Below are 25,974 nucleotides of genomic sequence, written 5' to 3' on the forward strand. Positions count from 1 at the left end.
AAAAATCCCCTTGAGATGTATGAATGCGATGCACCAGTATCAAAAAGGACGAGTGCAGTAAATGACTTAACCAAAAACTTACCTATTACTGCATCTGGCTGAGCTTCAACCTCCTCCACGTTAACGTGGTTCACCTGTCCCCTATTGAAAGGGTTCGGCTTCTTCCTAGAGCTTACATTGCCATTTCCACTCTGAGCTTCAGGACATTCATTGGCGTAATGTCCAGTCTTCTGGCACTTATAGCAAGTACTTGTCTCGGGTCTCTCTTGGCTGGCGTCGATGGGTTGGTACGGTTCTGGCCGTTGCTTCCTCCATTCCCGTTACCATTCTTGGGGCCATTATGATTGTGTGAGCTGCCTCCTCCATGGGTATGCTGAAAATGTCCTCCTGGTTTAGGGGTAAAACGTGGCTTCTGCTGAGCTCCAGAATTGTACTTCCCTTGTCCATACTTCCTCTTGCGGTTTTCAATCTGCTACTGCTTTCCTTCAATCATAAGAGCGCGATCTACCAACTCCTGGTAGTTGTTGAAGCTTGCTACCATCAAATGCATGCTCAACGCATCATTCAGTCCTTCAAGAAACTTCTCCTGCTTAGCTGCATCCGTAGAAACATCATCTGGGGCATAACGTGCTAGCTTACTAAAGTCATCCACATACTGGCCAACTATCCGTCCTCCTTGGCGCAAGTTGCGAAACTCACACTTCTTCAGGGCCATAGCTCCTGCTGACACATGGGCAGTACGGAAAGCCTGCTGAAATTGGTCCCATGTCACCATGGCTATAGGGTAGGTGACAGTGTAATTCTCCCACCATGATGTTGCTGGTCCATCCAACTGATGTGCGGCAAAGCGCACCTTCTCAGCATCAGTACATCATGTAGTGGTTAACTCCCTTCCAATCTTGCGGAGCCAATCATCTGCTACTATAGGCTCGGTGCTACTAGAGAACACCGGTGGATTCAGCCTAAGAAAACGGGTTAAGTGATCCATAGGTGGTGGCAGTGGTGGGTTGTTGTTGTTGTTCCCCTGATTCTGATTCTGGACTAGCAACTGCATCAACGTATTCTGCTGTTGGATCAACTGAGTGAGCTCCGGTAGGAAAGCAAATCCATTGTCACGTCTGGGAGGCATCTGGGGGGTTTAGAAAAGAGGAGAATATAGAATAGAATGAGGTCTAGAGGGAAAACACTACCCATATGCACATGAGGCAAATGCAAACAAAATCACTTGATTCAATCAAACAAGGGCATACAACAGTCTATCTATCGTTACAAAAGTGCTCGGGCTATACTAGATACATGGGGAAATACTACTATTGATATGGGGGTCGACTAGAAAAACTGCTCCGATGAAGACTCCATGATATCTGCTCCGGCTTCATCAACATAGTCATCATCGCTATCGTCTGGGTCCGAGTCGGTGTCGTCGACGATGATGTAGTTCTCTGGACAAGTGCAATCTTCGTCTTCTCCTCCTGTTGCGGGAAATCCCATGAATATTTTTAGCTTCTTCTTCAGATCATCGTTCTTGTCCACGAGTGTTGCTATTTCCTCCTCATATCCATCGCGTTTAGACTTGAGTTCTTCTTCCAGCTCCGTGATCTTGGTCATGGCCTTCTTCAGGTCTATCATGCCTGTGCACATCTGGTTCTCCTGGCGTCGAATGTGCTGGTTTAAATCCTGGATGAAAGTTGCAATTGATCTATCCTTCCTGGTGCTGATCATCTCCCATTGCTCATCTCGGCGTCCACAAATCTGGTAGATAGTATCCTTGAGATCCTTGTGGTAGACTTCTCCAATGCGTCCCATAGTGATGTGGGCTGCCATGCTCTTTCCTAGACTCCAGGTTGGTGCATCAAAGGAAAACTCTATGGGCTCAGTGACGGGCATGAACGTCCTTCCTGGAACTTGAACTTGAATCATCCAGCGCTCCTCTTCAGGTAAAGTGGTGTTGTAGGTTCCGGTGAAGCTTGGTACTCCGATGTTCAGGTATCTCGTGACTTCCTTCAAGTGATGTCCAAAGGGTGTATCTTCATCCGGTTGCGTGAACTTGTTCCTTGCATCCGCCATCCTAAAAGAGTAGAAAAGACGAGGAGTCAGAAATGAGAAGAGGGAGTATTGATCTAGGGCTTTAGCTTAGTGGTCGTGTCCTACAGTCAGCGTGTGCTTTGATACCATCTTGTAGCGACCAGACCTCAAACAGTTCGATCTCTGTGCTTTAGTGTCATCCCTGGATCAGTAATGCTGACATGCATAGTACTTGAAGGATTTATAACAGAGTAGCAATCACACACTTATTACAGTGAATGTCTCAAAAGAGAACTTATTACAATAAATATGGCTTAAGGCCATCTAATAACGATAACAACAGAAGGCTTGGAAGATAAGTGAGTCCATCAACTCCAACGGCATCACTGAGTATAGAACCACGACCTAAAGGCACCTTACTCGTTGTCTGAAAAGTCTGCAACATGAACGTTGCAGCCCGAAAATGGGTCAGCACATGGAATATGCTGGCAATGTAACACATAGAGAGTAATGGAAGAATAAAGCTATACTACATGCATATATGGCTGGTGGAAAGCTCTATGGTTATAGTTTTGCGTAAAGCCAATTTTTCCCTACTGCAAAGGAGTAAATTTTATTTAACTATCATGGTAGTTGTTAAACATTGAGAGTGTAGACACCCTCTCAATCCCAATTTAGTATCATCATTAAAACCCAACAGTATTAATTTAAAGTAACATGATGAGATTCACATGATAATCCAAGTACTAGATACTCAAGACGTCCATAACCGGGGACACGGCTAACCATGATTAGTTTATACACTCTGCAGAGTTTTACGCACTTTTCCCCACAAGACTCGATCTCCTCCGTTGGGATTCTCGCACTACATGGTGTTTGAGAAACGGATGACCGAGACATAGTCTTTCAGTAGCGCTAGCACCTTACGATCGGGTAGACAGTACCAACCTACATCCCCTACATCGGCTAGTCTACCATTGTAAGAGTTCGCATGGCTTAATCGACTATGCTAGAGCCCATAGTAGCTTGTGGCTGCACACGGAAGTTTCTCATATGAATAAATCTCATGATCCCTTTGAGCCTGGGTGGCGGTCCATAAAGAAAAATAGGCAATCGCTGGGATACCCAGGTGCCTCAATCCACCCAGATGTGTGTTTAAGTTGCCACCTTAAATAAACCATTAATTTATCAATCTCACATCTGTCATGGATACTCTCTCCCAATCCACGTCTACTAGCATAGCGTGGCATAATAAGCAAACGTAGAAGTAACTCCCAAGGGTTGATAATAAAATAGGTAATAGGTTCTACCTCATATACTTCCCCAAACCCACATATTAAGCAGGTCCTAATCGTGCAATTGTTTGAGGATTGATCTAATGCAATAAAACTGGGTAGTAAAGAGGTATGAACAAAGTGTTACTTGCCTTGCTGATGATCCATCAAACCTAGAGATTCGAAGTAGCAAGCAACGCACTCCGGGTACTCCATTGCAAACAAACAAGCATACAATAAGTACGAAAATTTATATAAGAACGAAAATCGCGATCAGAAATAACCGCGGAAAAATCCGAGAAAAAGAAAAACTGACGAACAGATTAACGAACGAACGTTCGTTAACTGAAACTAAATGACGAATTCGTCTGTTAAAATGAACGAACGGGCAAATGCTCGCTAAATAAATAAACCGGAAAATAAAACCGATCTATTTATAAAAAACAAATCTAGGGTTTTCTAAAAAACCGGATCAGTTTCTTTAGAAAAACTGGGGTGGCGGGCGGCTACCTCAGCTCGGGCTCCGGCGAGGTCCGGCGGGGTTTCGGCGGGGCTCCGGTGGCGGTGGGCGGCATGGGGTGGCGGGGCGGCGGCTCCTGGTGGTGGCGGCGCAAGGCGGCGGGGCGGCGGCAAGCGGCGGCGCGGGCGGCGAGGGGCTGCGGCGGCGACGACTCCGGGCTCTAGGGGGGCCGGGGTGGTATTTAAAGGGGGAGAGGCGGCGGGGGCTCCGATTTGGGGAGGGGGTCGGGCGGCGGCGGCGGATCGGACTCCCCCGAGTCCGGCGGCGACACAGGACGGGGAGGCGGTGGCGCGGGAGGGCCGGCCTAGCTCGGCTGGGCTTCGGCCCAGTCGGGCGCGTGGGAGGTTTTTTTAAAAAAAAAATCCTGCCGAACTAAGAAAAAACCTAGAAAAAATAAATAAAAATCTAAAAATGCCAAAACAAATTTTCACCGTCTAAATAAAATATTTAGAAACAGGATGAACATTTTCTTGGCCCTAAAATGCAGTTTTGAAAACGTGTAATTTTTCCTAAATTCAAATAAAATAGCGAGAAAACTCTAAAATAAAATCTTACTTGATTTTTTATTAAACCTTCAATATTTCTTTATTTTGGGAAAGTCATTTTATTCCCTGTCTCATATTTTTATTATAGAAATAATTGAAGATAGAATAAATAAAATCAATGATCCTATTTTCAAAATTTGAGAAAAACCCAAATATGAAAATAACGAAATCCCCAACTCTCTCCGTGGGTCCTTGAGTTGTGTAGAATTTCTGGATCAGGCCAAAAGCAAATAAAATATGATATGCAGTGATGACCTAATGTATAACATTCCAAATTGAAGATTTGGGATGTTACAATCCGCAACTACAACAAAAGTATTAAGGTAAACCTAACCATAGCATGAAACATATGGATCCAAATCAGCCCCTTACGAAGCAACGCATAAACTAGGGTTTAAGCTTCTGTCACTCTAGCAACCCATCATCTACTTATTACTTCGCAATGCCTTCCTCTAGGCCCAAATAATGGTGAATTATCATGTAGTCGACGTTCACATAACACCACTAGAGGAGAGACAACATACATCTCATCAAAATATCGAACGAATACCAAATTCACATGACTAATAATAGCAAGACTTCTCCCATGTCCTCAGGAACAAATGTAACTACTCATAAAGCATATTCATGTTCATAATCAGAGGGGTATTAATGTGCATATAGGATCTGAACATATGATCTTCCACCAAGTAAACCAACTAGCATCAACTACAAGGAGTAATCAACACTACTAGCAACCCACAGGTACCAATCCCAGACTTAGAGACAAGAATTGGATACAAGAGATGAATTAGGGTTTGAGAGGAGATGGTGTTGGTGAAGATTTTGATGGAGATTGGCCCCCTCCCGATGAGAGGAGTGTTGGTGATGACGATGGTGATAATTTCCCCCTCTCAGAGGGAAGTTTCCCTTGCAGAACAGCTCCGCCAGAGCCCTAGATTGGTTCCGCCTCGTGGCGGCGGAGTCTCATCCCGAAAGCTTGCTTATAATTTTTTCCCAACGAAAGACTCCATATAGCAGAAGATGGGCATCGGAGGGCCACCAGGGGGCCCACGAGGCAGGGGGCACGCCCAGGGGGGTAGGGCGCCCCCCCACCCTCGTGGCTGGTGAGTGGCCCCCCTATGGTACTTCTCGCGCTCAATATTTTTATATATTATGAAAATAACTTCCGTGAAGTTTCAGGACCTTTGGAGTTGTGCAGAATAGGTCTCTAATATTTGCTCCTTTTCCAGCCCAGAATCCCAGCTGCCGGCATTCTCCCTCTTTATGTAAACCTTGTAAAATAAGAGAGAATAGGCATAAGTATTGTGACATAATGTGTAATAACAACCCATAATGCAATAAATATTGATATAAAAGCATGATGCAAAATGGACGTATCAACGGTAATTCCCATGTGTCCTCGGGAGCGCTTTCCTATATATAAGAGTTTGTCCAAGCTTGTCCTTTGCTACAAAAAGGATTGGGCCATATTGCTGCACCTTATTTACTTTTATTACTTGTTACCCGTTAAAATTACCTTATCACAAAACTATCTATTACCGATAATTTCAGTGCTTGCAGAGAATACCTTGCTCAAAACGGATACGTCTCCAACGTATCTATAATTTTTGATTGTTCCATGCTATTATATTATCCGTTTTGGATGTTTATGGGCTTTATTATACACTTTTATATTATTTTTGGGACTAACCTATTAACCCATAGCCTAGTTCCAGTTTCTATTTTTTCCTTGTTTTAGAGTGTCGCAGAAAAGGAAAATCAAACGGAGTCCAAATGGAATGAAACCTCCGGAGAAGTTATTTTTGGAAAGAAAGCAATACAGGAGACTTGGAGTGCACGTCAGGGGATCAACGAGGAAGCCACGAGGCCGGGGGCGTGCCATCCACCCTCGTGGGCCCCTCGTGGCTCCCCTGATGTATTTCTTCCGCCTATATATATCTATATACCCTAAAACTATCGGAGAGCACAATAGATCGGGAGTTCCGCCGCCAGAAGCCTCCGTAGCCACCGAAAACCAGTCTAGACCCGTTCCGGCACCCTGCTGGAGGGGGGATTCCCTCTCCGATGGCCTTCTTCATCATCCCGGTGCTCTCCATGACAAGGAGGGAGTAGTTCTCCCTCGGGGCTGAGGGTATGTACCAGTAGCTATGTGTTTGATCTCTCTCTCTCTCTCGTGTTCTTGATTTGGCACGATCTTGATGTATCGTGAGCTTTGCTATTATAGTTGGATCTTATATTTCTCCTCCCCCTCTACTCTCTTGTAATGGATTGATTTTCCCCTTTGAATTTATCTTATCGGATTGAGTCTTTAATGATTTGAGAACACTTGATGTATGTCTTGCCGTGCGTATCTGTGGTGACAATGGGATATCACGTGATTCACTTGATGTATGTTTTGGTGATCAACTTGCGGGTCCGCCCATGAACCTATGCATAGGGGTTGGCACACGTTTTCATCGTGATTCTTCGGTAGAAACTTTGTGGCACTCTTTGAGGTTCTATGTGTTGTTTGAATAGATGAATCTGAGATTGTGTGATGCTTATCGTATAATCATACCCACGGATACTTGAGGTGACATTGGAGTATCTAGGTGACATTAGGGTTTTGGTTGATTTGTGTCTTAAGGTGTTATTCTAGTACGAACTCTAGGGCTGTTTGTGACACTTATAGGAATAGCCCAACGGATTGATTGGAAAGAATAACTTTGAGGTGGTTTCGTACCCTACCATAATATCTTCGTTTGTTCTCCGCTATTAGTGACTTTGGAATGACTCTTTGTTGCATGTTGAGGGATAGTTATATGATCCAACTATGTTATTATTGTTGAGAGAACTTGCACTAGTGAAAGTATGAACCCTAGGCCTTGTTTCAACGCATTGCAATACCGTTTGTGCTCACTTTTATCATTAGTTACCTTGCTGTTTTTGTATTTTCAGAATACAAAAACCTTTATCTACTATCCATATACCACTTGTATCACCATCTCTTCGCCGAACTAGTGCACCTATACAATTTACCATTGTATTGGGTGTGTTGGGGACACAAGAGACTCTTTGTTATTTGGTTGCAGGGTTGCTTGAGAGAGACCATCTTCATCCTACGCCTCCTACAGATTGATAAACCTTAGGTCATCCACTTGAGGGAAATTTGCTACTGTCCTACAAACCTCTGCACTTGGAGGCCCAACAACGTCTACAAGAAGAAGGTTGTGTAGTAGACATCAAGCTCTTTTCTGGCGCCATTGCCGGGGAGGTTAGCGCTTGAAGGTATATCTTTAGATCTCGCAATCAAATCTTTTTCTTTCTTGTTTTAGCACTAGTCTAGTTTATAAAATAAAACTACAAAAAAATATGGAATTGAGTTTGCCTCATACGCTTCATCTTTTTAATATCTTTCGTGAGTATGATGGGAAGGAAAATTGTGCTCAAGTGCTAGAGGAAGAAGTCTATAAAATGTTTGGCACTAAATCTTTGAATGATGAGCATGATTGCAATGTTGTTAGTATGAACTCCTTGAATATCCATGGTACTAATGATGATTGCACTATTTATGATGAAAATGTCTCCTATAAACATGTCAATTTTTGTGGAGTGCATTCGGTTTGCAAGTACACACCAAATAGGGAAGATAGATATTGCAAGAGGCATAAGCATTTATAAACTAAATTGTTGCAAGAAAGGCTAGATGTTTGTGCTGAAAATTTAAATTTTCTTAGCCGTACTTGTGAACTTTGCAATGAACATGATCATTTCAGGACCCAATGCAAATTGTTTCATGATCGTATCGTGTCCAAAAATTGTGATGACTTGATTTCTCTTGCACATCATAATGAACTTAGTTTGCTCTTGGGTTATGAAGAAATGAAACGTATAACTAAGGTTATTCCATAATTTGCCCTTTATAGAGTTCTTAATTTTCATCTAGAAGAAATTTATATGTATTGTGCGGTGAATTGTATTGAAAATCCTTATATTGCCAACTACATAAAGAAAATAAAACAAATAGAGGATGAAGAGAATACTAATGAAAGGGAAGAGACTTCCCAATATTCTCCTATTATTTCTTATGATGAATCAGGTAACAAGGAGGAGCCTTCTATTCAACCAATCTCATTAATAAGGAGCTCCAAAAAGAGGATTGAACCCACACATGATGTGGAGAAGAAGAAGAAAAGAAAAAGGAAGGGAGGTAAAAAGATATCTCTCCCAAATAATGCTGCTCCCATTACAGTTGTGCCTCATGAAAATATAATTGTGGAAGATAATGATACTTCTTATGATCTTGAAAATCTTTTTGGCACTTGCTTGAAAGAGTATGAAAATTGCTATACTATTTGTGTTATCCATACTATTGATGATGAAAGTGATTATGCTTATGATATGAAAAGGCCCAAGCTTGGGGATGCTATGTTTGATGAAGATGATGTTTTTGAGAATATATTTGCTGCAATTAATGCTAGTCCCAAGCTTGGGGAAGCTATGTTTAATGAAGATGATATTTGTAGTCTCCCAAGTTTTGATATGCAAATTTTTTATAATGATAGCATGCCTCCTACTTATGATGATTATATTGATGAAAGTGGGTTTGGAAGTGTCGGTGTCAAAACCGGCGGATCTCAGGTAGGGGGTCCCGAACTGTGCGTCTAAGGCATATGGTAACAGGAGGCAGGGAACACGATGTTTTACCTAGGTTCAGGCCCTCTTGACGGAGGTAAAACCCTACGTCCTGCTTGATTTATTCTTGATGATATGAATATTACAAGAGTTGATCTACCACGAGATCGGAGAGGCTAAACCCTAGAAGCTAGCCTATGGTATGATTGTCTGTTGTCCTATGGACTAAAACCCTCCAGTTTATATAGACACCGGAGGGGGCTAGGGTTACACAAGGTCGGTTACAAAGGAGGAGATATCCATATCCGTACTGCCTAGCTTGCCTTCCACGCCAAGTAGAGTCCTATCCGGACACGAGTCGAAGTCTTCAATCTTGTATCTTCATAGTCCAACAGTCCGGCCAAAGGATATAGTCCGGCTGTCCGGAGACCCCCTAATCCAGGACTCCCTCAGTAGCCCCTGAACCAGGCTTCAATGACGATGAGTCCGGCGCGCAGTGTTGTCTTCGGCATTGCAAGGCGGGTTCCTCCTCCGAATACACCACGGAAGAATCTGAATACAAGGATAGTGTCTGACCCTGCAAAATAAGTTCCACATACCACCGTAGAGAGAATAATATTTCCATAAATTTAATCTGCTGACACGTTTTGGCAACATGACATTATGCCATGGCCCGGTGATTATTCAAACCGTTTCCTTTAACTAGCCCCGTACATAATGCGTGGCAGTTTCTTGACACGTCTTGTCAAAGCACAGATCGTGTCCCCCTTATTACGAATTCTCATCAATACGGGCGTGGGTAACCCAACCGCGCCATCAATTACGGCGCTTGGGGGATAAGCGAGTTTTACCAGGCTAGTGGGGGCGCATAGTTTCGGCCGCCCTTATAAAGGGATAAGGTTTAACGTTTTTCTACCCACGCCTTCTTCCTCCTTGCTCATCCATTCTTGCGCACTCGAGCTCTAACGCCCAAGTCCACATACTTCTCCTCAACCTTCTCCAAACATGTCCGGAGCGGGAGGCAAGTGGATGGCTTCCTCCGTCACGGAGGGTCACATCAAAAAGCTGCGCGGAGCCGGATACTTAGCCGCGAATATCGCGCATCGGCTGCCCGCTGCGGGGCAGACCATTCCTACCCTGGAACCTCACGAGAGGGTAGTTTTCCTCCACCACTTCCTCCGTGGACTGGGGTTTCCCCTCCATCCATTTGTCTGCGGTCTCATGTTCTACTACGGGCTGGACTTCCATTATCTGGCCCCGAACTTCATCCTCAACATTTCGGCGTTCATCGTCGTGTGTGAGGCTTTCCTCCGCATCCGGCCCCACTTCGGCATGTGGCTGAAGACCTTCAATATCAAGCCGAAGGTGGTGGGGGGCCAACAAGCAGAATGCGGCGGAGCCATGGTGGGCAAGATGCCCAATGTTATATGGCTTGAAGGCTCCTTCGTGGAGACCATAAAGGGGTGGCAATCGGTGTGGTTCTACATCACCGAGCCGCGCGACACCAACTGGGTGGCGGCCCCTGAGTTTTGATCTGGAATCCCCACACGGCTCACCTCTTGGAAAGAGAAGGGCCTATCCTGGGGTTCATCGGTGGAGCTGGATGGACTCCAGAAATGTATCCGGAATATGGAAAGCAAGAAGCTCAAGCTTGTCAACATAGTCCAGGTCATGCTCATCCGCCGAATCCTCCCGTGTCAACAATGGGATTTCAACTTGTGGGAGTTCGACCCGGCCCAGCACCAGACTCTGAGCGAGCTCTTCGACACGACGCACAAGGACGTCTGGAGGGTGTTGTTCAAGGGCGCCGAGGTCCCTCCCTCTCCCACCGAGGACCGCGGGCTAAGCACGAAGCGTCTAGCGCATTCGGTGAGTTCTATACATCCGGTAGGATATTTATTTCCCCTAGCTTAACCATGTGCGGGGTCTGAGCTCCATGCCTTTGACAGGACTGGGTGGAGACGTCGGGGCAGATTAACTGTCCGGCCCCTCTGCCCAAAGACACCACGGACGCTCTCCTGACGGAGATGCTGACTCCGGCTCCCTACAAGGTGCTGGAGAAGACCAAGAAGGCCAAGGGAACCCGAAAGAGTTCCCGACGCCAGGTGTTATCGGACTCATCGTCCGATAACTCCGCGACGCACTCCTCCCCCGAAGACGAGGAGGAAGATGAAGATGCTCCCCCTCCAGTCGGGGGAGACAAGAAAAGGAAGGCCGCCCCGACCGGGGGGGGCTGAAGGGTCCAAGAAGGGGGGAACCCTCCTTCCGGACTACTCCACCACCGCCACCGAAGGCGAAGACGAGTGGCTTCTCAGGGCCAAGCCCCTGGTGAAGTCATAAGTATTCGGATACCAAAGTAACTCATAGCATACCTTTGTCACACTGCTTCTCCTAACGCCGAATATGATTATGCAGACCGCCCCAAGCCCGTATCGACGCATCTTCGTCGGGCGGCTCCTTGGACTCGTCGGACATGGATAGCGATCCACTTGCGACCTCCACCTCCCCTTGCCCTACGGACAATGCCGAGGTATTGTCTCAAGAGGCACCGGGTCGAGGGGAGACAATCCCGGAGGCGCCTCAAGGCGACCTTCCGGACTCCAGGAGCAGAGGGAGAAAGGCTCCCGAGGGCTCCGAGTTTGGCCCTCAGCCGAACACCGCGCCGGAACCTCCAGTGGTTCCGGAATCGGGCAGGCGGCCTCCTTCTAAAAGGGGCAAGACGCCTGTGCCGGTGCCCCCTGCCCATCCAGGGGCACCGGACAATCTGCTGGGAGCGCTTCGCAGCACTTCCATCGATGAAGAGGATCGCACTATTATGAGTGCGGTGATCCAGAAGGTTCAGTCCACAAGAGTGGACTGACTGAAGCCTGTGCCAGCCTTCTAACAGGCTTTGAGGTAAGTATTTGAAATATAGAAAAAATATTACCGCATAGACAGTAGCCCCTGATGCTCTATTCGGTGTTCACAAAGAAAAGCCGAACAGAGGATCAAACAATATCGCAGGAGTCTAATATAAGTATGTCTATATGTGTATGCAGGCTTCGCTGCTGGCCTCTGCCGCACTGACTGCGGAGGTTGCCTCATTGAAGCAGGACCTCGAAGGGTCCAAGGAAGAGCTCAGCCTTTCCAAGAGGCAGCTCGAGGAGAACAAAGGTAAGTAGTACCTAGTCTATGGATATATATATAAAAAGAATGCGATTGCAAAATGACAGGATCATCGTAAATTTGCTAGGGGCCACGACCAAGGTGGCGACCCTGAAGCAAGCGCTATCCAAGGCCGAAAACAAAGCGGCTAAGGAGTGCACCAAGCGGGAAAGGCAGGAGGCACGGGTGGGCGAGGTGCAGCAAGAGCTCCACGCTCTCGTGATGAAGCACGAGGCGTTGGAGCTTGACTTGAAGACGCGAGAGTCCGAGCTTGCCGCGGCCCTCAAGAGCGTAAAGAATGCCAAGGCTGAGGCCTAAAAGGCCCTTCAGGAGATTGATGCGATGAAGAAGATAGCAGCGGGTAAGGCATTCAATATGCAAAGCAAGCATGTGAAAGTAAATTACTTGTTACTTACCCGAGTTCGGAGCTCTCCAGGAGCATTCGTAGATTTGCCCCGCAGCGTGTCAGATGTCGCACAGTTTTACCAGGCCGAGGAGGGAAGCTCAACGGAGAAGCTATTCTGGTCTCAATATACTGGGACCGAACACCCGATGCCTCTGAGCGACCAGCTGAAGCAACTGGTCGAGCTACACAAGGCGGCCGAACAGGCCATGAAGGGCTTTATAGTCCGGATGTGGCCTGGCGATGCCCTTCCCAACAGCAACTTCAGCCTGGTGAGGCGGCTTGTGGATGCCTGCCCACGGCTGGAAGTTATTAAGCGGTCCGTCTGCATCGAAGGCGCACGCCGGGCTTTCGCCCGTGTCAAGGTGCAATGGGCCAAGATGGACGCCATGAAGCTGGTGAAGGAAGGGCCGCCTGCGGGCAAGGAGCATCGCCACCCCGAGATGTACTATGAGGGTGTCCTGAAGGGTGCCCATCTCGTAGCGGACGAGTGTACGAAAGATGTAATATTTGAGTAAACTTGCTCGTGTAATCCTGTATTATGAAAACTTGTTCATATGCGTTATGCAACGCTTGTTTGAATTTAAAATATTGCCTTCTGTTCGGCTGTTTATCAAATCTGAGACATGGCTAGTCGTCGGCTTATGCCCCCACGCCATGAGTGCTGGGGTGTTCGGGATAAACCTGAGCACTCTTGTTCCCATTGTTGGGTCCTTCGAGGGAGGTGCTCAGCACAACGAACAAGGCAATCAGACTATAATGCGTTATCACTCTCACTTAGCCATAGAATTCTATAATTTTAAATTTCGTCGAAGCCCCTAGTATTCGGAAGGCCGAATTCAGGGCGTGATACACGCTTTAAGCCGGACAGGGCTGACTCCTCGCTCTAAGCGGCATAAGTCTTTAGGGACTTGAAACCTCTCGAACAGCGACCAGTCTCTCGCCTTATCATGACAGTCAGTTTTAGCTTTCTCTACTAAGGTGCTTAGCCCAGCAGAACCGGGGCACAATCGCAGTAGTTCTCCTAGTGCTACCTTAGCCGATATAGCGGAACATAAGGTACCAAAACATGGGAGCCGGGCAAACCCAACTATTGACCCAAGACATGATTCGGAGCTGATGCATATAATGCTATAAGTTCGGGGTGCCGCACTGTCGAAAGTGTTTGGACTTCTCACGCCGCATTATGGGGTATGCTTAAGCCCCTGGCTATTGGCCGTACCAGAGTGTACGGGTGCTAGATGTCATGAATGAACATATATATGTAAAGGAAGAATGCAATAATAGTCTTAATGCTATGCATTGTTTTATTCAAAAAGGTGCGTTAAAGCAGAATGATACAAGTAGTGCGATAAGCAAAAAGTAGGACTATTTGACATGTCCCTTCCAAGGGCGAGCTGAGGAATAGTATTAAAGCAAGTATTTCACCCGTTATCATTCCACCTAGGAGTTCCGTGGTGTGACGTAGCTCTCTGCCTCCTTGGTTGCTGCATCATGTGTTCGACAATCATGCTGCCGGACAGGGTTTCTGGAGATTAAAGTCCTGAAAGAGAAAAATAACAAAGTGGGAAGCCCCTAGTGTGGTTTAAGCCGCGTCTTGGAGCGTGTGGTAGTCATGCCCCCCTCCCCGCCTGTGCCCATGGTATTTTTAATGCATAATTATGTACGTGTGGCATGGATTTCGCCGTTTGGCTGGGACCGAGGTGGGGGCCACATTGCTATGCGAGCTCGAAACAAGCTAGGCGGTCTAGTTGTCGATTACTCCAGGCGCGCTTGAAGGTGTCCGGGTCCTTGATCACCGAACTAGTGGATTGCCTTAAGAGGCTGCTTTGCGAGTTCTGCTGCGAAGGCCGCAGTATGCTCCTCCGTGCGGAGAGAGCGCTCTGTGTTTCCATTGACTGTGATGACCCCACGTGGTCCTGGCATCTTGATCTTGAGATATGCATAATGCGGTACCGCATTGAATCTTGCAAATGCGGTTCCCCGAGCAGTGCATGATAGCCACTGTGGAACGAGACTATGTCGAAGATTAACTCTTCGCTTCGGAAGTTATCCGGAGATCCGAAGACCACTTCCAGTGTGACTAGGCTCTGATACCACTTCTGTGAGAACCTGGAATTAACTTCCGGATCCTCCTGTGTATATTTGTCAACCCCGGGATCATTGTTGACAGCACAGTGAAATGATATCATTGCAGAATATGTAAATGTATTACAAGTAGTATATTTTTCACAAGACATACCTAGTGAAATGTCTCATGACATTTATTACAATCAGAAAACAACGGAAAGTACAAATGCGTAGCGACTCCATCTCAGCCACAGGCAGTCGATGTAGTCCACGTGACCTCACTTCTACGGATCGCCATAGTAATCATAGTCATCACCTTCGTCTTCATGCAACTCTGTTGTCAACAAAATTATTGCCATGAGTACATTATGTACTCAACATGCCTCCCACGGGGAAGGACCTAATAGCTACATGTGGCTTCAAAGGAAGGTTGTATGGCTCATTTGCATAAAGCATTTTGTTTGACAAATAAAGCAGTTGGATAAAAGCAGTTTTTGATGAAAACCTGTTTTATCTCCAGAATAACTTTCTTCAAGTGAGGATCCTCGATCAACTCACACTCTTCATAGGTTTCAAGAATAGGGGAAAAGAGGGAATAAGCAAGACAGATCCTGTACGTCAAGAAAGATTCATGTGTTGTCCTTGACCGTGGACACGGCTATTCGAATAGTTCCACACTCTGCAGAGGTTGTACACTTTACCCACACGACACAATCCCGACTTGTTGCCACTAGCCGTCGCTAGCGTAGTACACCATCTGGTATACCGGTAGGGAGATTGTGACGAGGTCTTTGGGTGGAGATACTTCTCTTGTTGATACTATCTTTAGCTTTCCAAGCCTTAGAAACAGTCATTCGATCTTCGTGATGGTAACCACATAGCTTCTGTGAGTGGATGAACATTCTTCGGTCGTGGCCTTCTTCTTTTTGTCAAGCTTCGGTGCGTCCGGACTCACTCATTCTTCCTTCAGGTTGAACTTATAGTACATGTATTGAAAGTTTTCAAATCTTCGTCTTCTTTACAAATGAAGGTCTTCAATTCTTTGATCTCACCACGCATCGTCGTCTACTACCCCCCTTAAAAGATGTTTTCCATGGGGTTCACATTTATAGTAGACCTCTAAGCATGATGTTGCAACTTCTTTCCTCTCAAAATGTCCTTCGGGGTTTATAGAGAAGAGGAAAAGAGCATAAGAGGAGTAGAAGAGTCCTACACAAGGCAGAGATACCCCAAAAGATAAATAAAAAATAACACCCATATAGTCTTGAAGCTATCCAAATAAAACTCAAAAGCAACTCTTTTGGCAAATAGGGTTTTAGTATCACTGCATAGGAAAACACCAAAAATATGCAGACAATACTCACATAAGAAAGGTTTTGAGTCTACAAACTACTATTTCTATCACTACAGGGGTGTTAACCAACCTAATCCTATATGGTTGGTCACAATAATTCTTTGGGCAAATCTTTGATGTTGACAATTGGAGCATGATCGACGATTGTTGCCTTCTTGAGGTCTCAAAGTGTCTTCTCTTGGAAAAATGTTGCTACTCAGAGCTTCAGGGGTTGAAGTATGAAATTCTTGGCATGTCTTGAGACACTTCTGACTTTTCAACACCAAGGGCTGGAAAGGGTGTCATACTATAAGAACAAGGTAGAGAAGTAGATTTTAAACTTTTCTTGAATAAGATAAGTCAAGAAGAGAAATAGTGAAGGAGAAGACTACGAGAATATTTTTAACAATAGTTTTTCTTATGAAAATAGTCTCTAAGGCTTTTCATTTCTAACTAAGGCCATGCGACTAGGTCGACATCGGCTCTGATACCACTTCTGTGAGAACCTAGAATTAACTTCTGGATCCTCCTATGTATATTTGTCAACCCCAGGATCATTGTTGACAACACAGTGAAATGATATCATTGCAGAATACGTAAATGTATTACAAGTAGTATATTTGTCACAAGACATACCTAGTGAAATGTCTCATGACATTTATTACAATCAGAAAACAACGGAAAGTACAAATGCGTAGCGACTCCATCTCAGCCACAGGCAGTCGATGTAGTCCATGTGACCTCACTTCTACGGATCGCCATAGTAATCATAGTCATCACCTTCGTCTTCATGCAACTCTGCTGTCAACAAAATTATTGCCATGAGTACATTATGTACTCAACATGCCTCCCACGGGGAACGACCTAATAGCTACATGTGGCTTCAAAGGAAGGCTGTATGGCTCATTTGCATAAAGCATTTTGTTTGACAAATAAAGCAGTTGGATAAAAGCAGTTTTTGATGAAAACCTGTTTTATCTCCAGAATAACTTTCTTCAAGTGAGGATCCTCGATCAACTCACACTCTTCATAGGTTTCAAGGATAGGGGCAAAGAGGGAATAAGCAAGATAGATCCTGTACGTTCATGCGCTGTCCTTGATCGTGGACACGGCTATTCGAATAGTTTTACACTCTGTAGAGGTTGTACACTTTACCCACACAACACAATCCCGACTTGTTGCCACTAGCCATCGCTAGCGTAGTACACCATCTGTTATACTGGCAGGGAGATTGTGACGAGGTCTTTGGACTAGATCCCCCAAAGATGTGACATGCCCATCGGGTCTGGCGCACGGAACTGAGAGTACGTCCTCAAACCGGTCCCCCCATCTGTGCCGAGGATACTCCTCGCAAGGTAGCTATCCCATCTGCGGTACGGCGACATCAACACCTAAGGCTGACTAGCTTACTTGACCAAGCCAGTGCCCATATAGCATGTGGCTATACTGTTATCACAATCTTCAAATCCAAGACTTATTAGGCCTTAAGCGGCACGGACAACTGATTGCCCCCTTCAACTCATGAAGGGCGGCCAATCGCTCCTTCAATCCTTGATTCAGCTGTCGCACGTGCCAGTATTCAGATGGTAAGTTTCACCCAGAGTAGAAGAGGATAGAGAAGGTCAACAAGGGCCAGCAGGCCTAGCTCAGCATTAAGTTTCAAATGTCAATGAATCAGAGATCATTCAACAAGGCACCTATAGGGTGATAAGCATGGCTAAGCATTTCTACTCTACGGGAACCTTATATTTCTACTCGGGTGTCAAGTAAATAGGCAACAATCGGATCAAGGTAATGTGTCAATCGACACGCTAGCTATGAGAATTAAAATAGCATGCACAATAGTAACAATAAAACTCAATGCAATTTCGTAAATCATAGGATAAGTATGATCAAAGAAGAAGGCATGCCTTCATTGTTGAGTCCTTCAGTAACCTGTTATGTCCATGTCCAACATCGATATTGTCACTCCCTACTCGTCGGAACGATAGCAAAAGACAAACAATAAATACCAAAGCAAAAGTAAATCCAAATAACATCCAAAGCAAATTAAGAGTGGATGGATAACGAGATATCGATCAGATGGAGATTCTGAAATGAGATAGCATGATAGGGAGGTAAGTAGAGAGGAATCAGCGTGTGACAAGGTTTAGGTTGACACAACTATGGAAGGCTTGGCGATCAAGACTAACGCTCTAGTATGAACTGGTAGTGCCCACTACACATCTTGAAAACTATATAACAAACACAATGGCATCAACACACATGAAAAGGAACCATCCCTTGCATACTAAACAATCATAATCATGGCATGATAAAGGTAAAAGTTAACCATAATAAATATTTAGATAGAATCTAAATATTTACAATGGTTATTAATTAGAAAGCAAATATAAACAACAACAACAACTATAATAACTCAAAAGGAAGTATTCTATATGACAACCAAACCAACATTATAAGCCATACTAGTTAAGCACTCAAACATCATTCAACAACATGATTTGAAATGATCTAGGTTTAGCCCTAAAACATTATTAAAATATAATAGGATCAATTATATCAAACAATTAGCAAGAAACTATATAACAAATAGAACAAAAGGATGAACAACTATCCTAGACATTATATGATTAAGATTAATAATCAACCACAAGTAAATATTGGGATGGATCCAAATATTTATAATGGTTAACAACAAGCAAAGACTAAACCCCAATCATAACAACTATTAGTAAGCATCTCTATAACAATAGCTAAACCATTACTATGGCGAAAGCTTATTAAACAACTGAATAATAGGACATGTTTGATACAAGGCATGTGAGGGAAGAATTATAAAGATTTCTTAACTAACAACACAAGCATCAAACATGCAAGTTATCATGAGAAGATGCTAAACTAGGACATGGTCTTACTACTACTAAAGAACAAGTAATACTCAAGTAACCAATAGAATAAGGTTACCACTTCATGCTTAAATAATAGAGCAAACTATGCATCTAAGTATACAAGGAAGACACATCTCAACTAACATGAAAGGTAAACTATCATAAACATGAGATGAGCTATTGCAACAAGTATACAACACTCATAATACTAATGTGAGACAAGTCAAACATATAAGATCAACACAAGTACAACAATAACGCAACTTGGTTGATAACAACTAGCCTAAATATCAAGCATGATATTATCACACAACACTAGCATGACATTTATGATGGACAAGCACACTAAGGAAGCATACCAAGCATGCAGGCAAGTAAACAACTAGATCATGCCATCGCAAACATCAGGCATTGTACCATACTAGCATGAGTAACAAAACAACATGCATTTCTATTTAGCACATCCAACACTTGCAATACATAAATAAACAACTAGGCATCATACTAAATGTGAATTGGTACACACATGCTATGCAATCTAGTTATGCAATCACAACAACATGACACGGTACTGGTCAAGCAAGAAGTTATTTAATAAAAGAAAGTACGAGGTCAACAAACTAGTATCATGTGAATCATCTCAATGAAGGCTAACCATATGTGCAATCACACGGTAGTCCATACTAGCAATGCTATAACACATGCATGGTAGGAGACAATTAAACAAGCATTCTACTTGAAGCAATTGTTAACATGGCATGGCAATAAACTAAGATAAATAAACACACACCAAACAATTATCAAAAGTAATAAACAAGGTTATATGCCATAAGAATAAATTATGTATAGCAATACAACTATATATGAACCATATCATAAATCAACTATCCATATAATCTTGGATAACAAAAAAAACAAGAGGTGTCATGATCTCAAATCAATATAACGAACATGTGACATGATTGAAAATGAAAACGTAAACCATATTTAAGTCATCGCCATGCTAAACAAAATAAATGAAAATGATCAAACATGAACTATTCCGTAATAAATCAAGCAAAGCATAGAATAATCTTACATACATATGGTAATAAATCGCAACAACCTAGTATATATATTGGCATGACATATGACTTCCTACCGCACGAAACAAAAATATCATCATGAACATCATCCTAGAGCATGGCATGACTTTAATCCCTAGATCACACATGCAACATATATGAGAATGATTCTAGAAGCCATAGCTAACATATTTGCATGCTATTAGAATTACAATAATTAAACAACACATCAACAATATCTAGTCACTCATACAAAATCTAGATAAAAATACAAGGAATAAACATTACAACAACTCAAAATTAGTGCGCATGCATAGAATAAAGAATACATACTGCCACAAATTATGAAGCCAAAACAATGTACAACTATTTCAACAATTTAACAAAAGTAAAATAAATCTAGTAAAGTGTATTTTAATCCTAACATTAAGAAATAATTAGGAGCGACTCCTATGGATATAAAAAACAATGAAAATTGCATTCTAATGAAAAGTTCACCAAATATTTTACACAACAAACTATAATGCACTCATTTCCAAACAACAAGTCATTTTATTTGACATCTAGTATAAAGAAAACTATGCAAAACACCTACAAATGATGCCTAATAACTATCAGAGGCAGCCATGCTTTCAAACCAATAAAACGAACATGTGACATGGACGGAAATGAAAATGTAAACCATATCTAAGATATCTTCATGCTAAACAATAAGAAAATAAGAAAACATGAAGTCTTTAATAATTAAAGAAATCATACAAAGCTTAGAATAATCATACAAAGTCCTAAGCATGGAGACAATTCACCAAAAATCTGTACGCATTCTCAACATAGAACCATAAACAGTACTAGGCATTATTTAAATGATAACAATACGATCACCTATCAATGCTCCAAATCTAATTAAAATAGTAACACCCGACAAGCATTTACGAACAATAATAATCCGATACACCAATCAACTCGCACACATGGTAAGAATTTGCAAAGAATTGTAAAGAGACATCATAGGACTACGCACGCACCGAAGAAAAATACCATCAAGATCATACTATATTTGACAAATTAAATAATCCTACAAATACGTCTAAGAAATCACATGACACTCTCTGTAAAATATATGAGATGATTAGCATGCACTCCTAACATTATGAAATATTTAGGAGTAACTTCTAGACATGTCATGAACATGCAATAAAAAAGCATATTAACACAAAAGTTAACCAAACAAGAAACTCACTTGAATTTTACCCAAAACAACTATGATTAAAACCACCCCACAACACACCTATTACAACGACAATCTAAATATACCGCCGAGTTCCTATGACCAAAACTATCATTTCATATGTTGACCTCAAGACCATCTGACGAACAGAAAACAAAAAAGATATGTCATTGCCACCAATCGATCTTGGTTTCGGACACACGCGGCCAACGATAGAGATAGGTTGAATCATGATGTCTATGGGATACACTAGGTGATGACAAGCACGCGTGCAAAAGGAATTTGATAGAGGCTCACCGAGTTTGACAGAACGGTGCGACGAACTTGATGAACAGTGTACGCGGACATGCAGAATTCTTCGTGTGTGGTTGACGGATCTTGTTCCTTCTTCCCTGAATGGAATCATGGCGTGGAGGAGTTTATGACACAAGGATTCGAGTAGAGATGGTCCGAGTCATCGGGATCGAGCATCGGTGTCCATGGAGCTTCAAAGTTCATGAAGTTGCCTTGGAGACAGGGGAAAGGAAGAGGGGAGGGGTTGCTACGGGAATGGAAGAGAAGGTGGAGGCGCTGAATATGATGGCTTCAGTTTTGGAAAAGATGGGATTGATGGGAATTACTGAGGGATGTGTCTCTTAAGTACCTGGCTGTTGATGTTTCCTCTTTCCCTGAGTTGTGAACGTACAGAGAACAGAGAAACGAGAAGAGAGGTTCGTTCGGTTGGGAGTGATGGGCCAGGTCGGGCCAGGCCCATGAGGGAGGAGGGAATTAGAGAGGGAGTTGTTGCGCTATAGTCCAAGAGATATGGAGAAAGAAAAATAAAAGAGATGGGCTGGGTCCATACGGGTGAGAGGAATAAGAGAAGGTAGATTGGGCGTTGGATATTGCCTAGCGTTTGGGAAAAGAAATTAAATATATTTTCCTTCTTAGGAAAATCTAGAAAAGGAATAGAAGCTAACAAATTCAAAAGAAGTTCCAAATACATCTGTGCATAATTTAATATGCTGAAGGGAGAAAAGCAAAACCCAACTAAAAGAGAAGGACAAACTCAATTTAAATTTAAGTTTGCATTAGGTCAAATTAAATCCTCCAAATTATAAAAGTTCAATTTAAGCTTTCTTAACAAATAAAACAAATGAAATTTTCTCACCCTAATTTTTGGAAAAAAATCTTAAACATTCTGAGAATCGGGATGTTACACAGGAGGATCCGGAAGTTAATTCCAGGTTCTCACAGAAGTTAATTCCAGACCTCAAAGTTGTCGATCACGAAGTTTAGAATTGACCATGGATGCATAAGGACTTGTGAAGAAATTGCGTCGAAGACGAAGCTTACCCAAACCCATTTTCTTTAGTCAGCCTGAATCTCGGGGACGAGATTTCTTTTAAGGGGGGTAGATCTGTAACATCCCGATTCTATCTAAATATTTATTATTAACTTTTACCTTTATCATGCCATGATTATGATTGTGTATTATGCAAGGGATGGTTCCTTTTCATGTGTGTTGATGCCATTGTGTTTGTTATATAGTTTTCAAGATGTGTAGTGGGCGCTACCAGTTCATACTAGAGCGTTAGTCTTGATCGCCAAGCCTTCCATAGTTGTGTCAACCTAAACCTTGTCACACGCTGATTCTCTACTTACCTCCCTATCATGCTATCTCATTTCAGAATCTCCATTTGATCGATATCTCGCTATCCATCCACTCTTAATTTGCTTTGGATGTTATTTGGATTTACTTTTGCTTTGGTATTTATTGTTTGTCTTTTGCTATCATTCCGATGAGTAGGGAGTGACGATATCAATGTTGGACATGGACATAACAGGTTACTGAAGGACTCAACAACGAAGGCATGCCTTCTTCTTTGATCATACTTATCCTATGATTTACGAAATTGCATTGAGTTTTATTGTTACTATTGTGCATGCTATTTTAATTCTCATAGCTAGTGTGCCGATTGACACATTACCTTGATCCGATTGTCGCCTATTTACTTGACACCTGAGTAGAAATATAAGGTTCCCGTAGAGTAGAAATGCTTAGCCATGCTTATCACCCTATAGGTGCCTTGTTGAATGATCTCTGAGTCATTGATAGTTGAAACTTAACGCTGAGCTAGGCCTGTTGGCCCTTGTTGACCTTCTCTATCCTCTTCTACTCTGGGTGAAACTTACCATCTGAATACTGGCACGGGCCACAGCTGAATCAAGGATTGAAGGAGCGATTGGCCACCCTTCATGAGTTGAAGGGGGCAATCAGTCGTCCGTGCTGCTTAAGGCATAATAAGTCTTGGATTTGAAGATTGTGATAACAGTACAGCCACATGCTATATGGGCACTGGCTTGGTCAAGTAAGCTAGTCAGCCTTAGGTGTCGATGTTGCCGTACCGCAGATGGGATAGCTACCTTGTGAGGAGTATCCTCGGCACAGATGGGAGGACCGGTTTGAGGACGTACTCTCAGTTCCGTGCGCCAGACCCGGTGGGCATGTCACATCTATGGGGGATCTAGTCCAAAGACCTCATCACAATCTCCCTGCCGGTATACCAGATGGTGTACTACGCTAGCGACGGCTAGTGGCAACAAGTCGGGATTGTGTCATGTGAGTAAAGTGTACAACCTCTGCAGAGTGTAAAACTATTCGAATAGTCGTGTCCACAGTCAAGGACAGCGCATGAATCTTTCTTGACGTACAGGATCTGTCTTGCTTATTCCCTCTTTACCCCTATTCCTGAAACCTATGAAGAGTGTGAGTTGATCGAGGATCCTCACTTGAAGAAAGTTATTCTAGAGATAAAACATGTTTTCATCAAAAACTGCTTTTATCCAACTACTTTATTTATCAAACAAAATTAGCTTTATGCAAATGAGCCATACAGCCTTCCTTTGAAGCCACATGTAGCTATTAGGTCCTTCCCCGTGGGAGGCATGTTGAGTACGTAATGTACTCATGGCAATAATTTTATTGACAACAGAGTTGCATGAAGACGAAGGTGATGACTACGATTACTATGGCGATCCGTAGAAGTGAGGTCACGTGGACTACATCGACTGCCTGTGGCTGAGATGGAGTCGCTGCGCATTTGTACTTTCCGTTGTTTTATGATTGTAATAAATGTCATGAGACATTTCACTAGGTATGTCTTGTGACAAATATACTACTTGTAATACATTTACGTATTCTGCAATGATATCATTTCACTGTGTTGTCAATAATGATCCTGGGGTTGACAAATATACACAGGAGGATCCGGAAGTTAATTCCAGGTTCTCATAGGGCCTCTACACCTGGTATGACGCCTTTAAAGGTCGTTTTTGTGGGTTTGATCCTTGAGGGGTCTATGCCCATTTTGCGCACTGTGTCCTGGTAAAGCAGGTTCAGGCTGCTGCCGCCATCCATAAGGACTCGAGTGAGGTGAAATCCATCAATGATTGGGTCTAGGACCAGTGCGGCGAATCCGCCATGACGGATACTAGTGGGGTGGTCCCTTCGATTGAAGGTGATCGGACAGGAGGACCATGGGTTGAACTTTGGGGCGACTGGCTCCAACGCATATACGTCCCTGAGCGCATGCTTCCGCTCCCTCTTGGGGATGTGGGTTGCTTATATCATGTTCACCGTCTGCACTTGTGGGGGGAACCTCTTCTGTCCTCCGGTGTTCGGCTGCCGGGGCTCCTCCTCGTCATCGCTATGTGACCCCTTATCTTTGTTTTCGGCATTTAACTTGCCAGCCTGCTTGAACACCCAACAATCCCTGTTGGTGTGGTTGGCTGGCTTGTCGAGGGTGCCGTGTATTTGGCATGAGCGATCAAGTATACGGTCCAAACTGGACGGGCCTGGAGTGCTTCTTTTTAATGGCTTTTTTCGCTGACCGGGTTTAGAGCCTTTGAATCCGGCATTGACTGTCGTATCCTCGGTATTGTCGCTGTTAATGCGGCGCTTATGTTTGCTGCGACGTGACCTGCCATTGCCATCCTTGGTATCCGAAGTACCATGGTTCTTTGATATGTTATTGCTGCGAGCCAGCCAGCTATCTTCTCCCGCACAAAAGCGGGTCATGAGTGTCGTGAGGGCTGCCATAGATTTCGGCTTTTCCTGGCCAAGGTGCCGGGCGAGCCACTCGTCGCGGATGTTATGCTTAAAAGCTGCTAGGGCCTCTGCATCCGGACAGTCGATGATTTGATTTTTCTTTGTTAGGAACCGTGTCCAGAATTGTCTGGTTGATTCCTCTGGCTGCTGAATTATGTGGCCCAAGTCATCGGCATCTGGGGGTCGCACATAAGTGCCCTGAAAGTTGTCGAGGAATGCAGCTTCCAGATCTTCCCAACAGCCAATGGACTCTGCTGGCAAGCTGTTGAGCCAATGCCGAGCTGGTCCTTTGAGTTTGAGTGGGAGGTATTTGATGTCGTGTAGGTCATCACCGCGGGCCATGTGGATGTGCAGGAGGAAATCCTCGATCCATACCGCAGGATCTGTTGTGCCGTCATATGATTCTATATTTACAGGTTTGAAACCCTCTGAGATTTGATGATCCATTACTTCGTCTATGAAGCATAAGGGGTGTGCGGCGCCTCTGTACTGGGCTATGTCGCGATGCAGCTCGAATGAGTCTTGCCCGCTATGTTTGGCCCGGCCGGACTTACTTTTACTGTATCTGGCGTGACGATTGTCGTCTCGCATAGTGGCGCGCCCTCGTGATCCGTAGATCGATCTTGCGTGTTTTGCTTTGTCCTCCAATACGTCCCGCAGGTCTGGCGTATTTCCCCATGCCTTTTTATTTGAATGGCGCCGGGGTGCGGGCTGAGCTTTTGGCTGGAATGCCTCTCTGTCGCGGCCACGAGGTGGCCGATCAGCCGTGT

At 43.9% G+C, this 25,974-nt stretch overlaps 1 protein-coding gene across 1 annotated transcript; it reads right to left on the reverse strand.

The window, feature by feature from the left end:
- Positions 1-1,329: 1,329 nt before the first annotated feature.
- LOC147980788 (uncharacterized) lies at positions 1,330-2,067 on the reverse strand. Its single transcript, XM_087515761.1, has one exon. The coding sequence runs from the start codon at positions 2,065-2,067 to the stop codon at positions 1,330-1,332; it is 738 nt and encodes a 245-aa protein (XP_087371887.1).
- Between the last annotated feature and the right edge of the window lie 23,907 nt (positions 2,068-25,974).

The sequence above is a fragment of the Triticum urartu genome, chromosome 3A, assembly GCF_056163025.1.
Source record: "Triticum urartu cultivar PI428250 chromosome 3A, HENAU_Tu73, whole genome shotgun sequence".
NCBI classification, from domain to species: domain Eukaryota; kingdom Viridiplantae; phylum Streptophyta; class Magnoliopsida; order Poales; family Poaceae; genus Triticum; species Triticum urartu.

Coding starts and splice junctions, on each gene's coding strand:
- LOC147980788 (XM_087515761.1), bottom strand. CDS start 2,067: ATGGCGGATGCAAGGAACAAGTTCACGCAACCGGATGAAGATACACCC.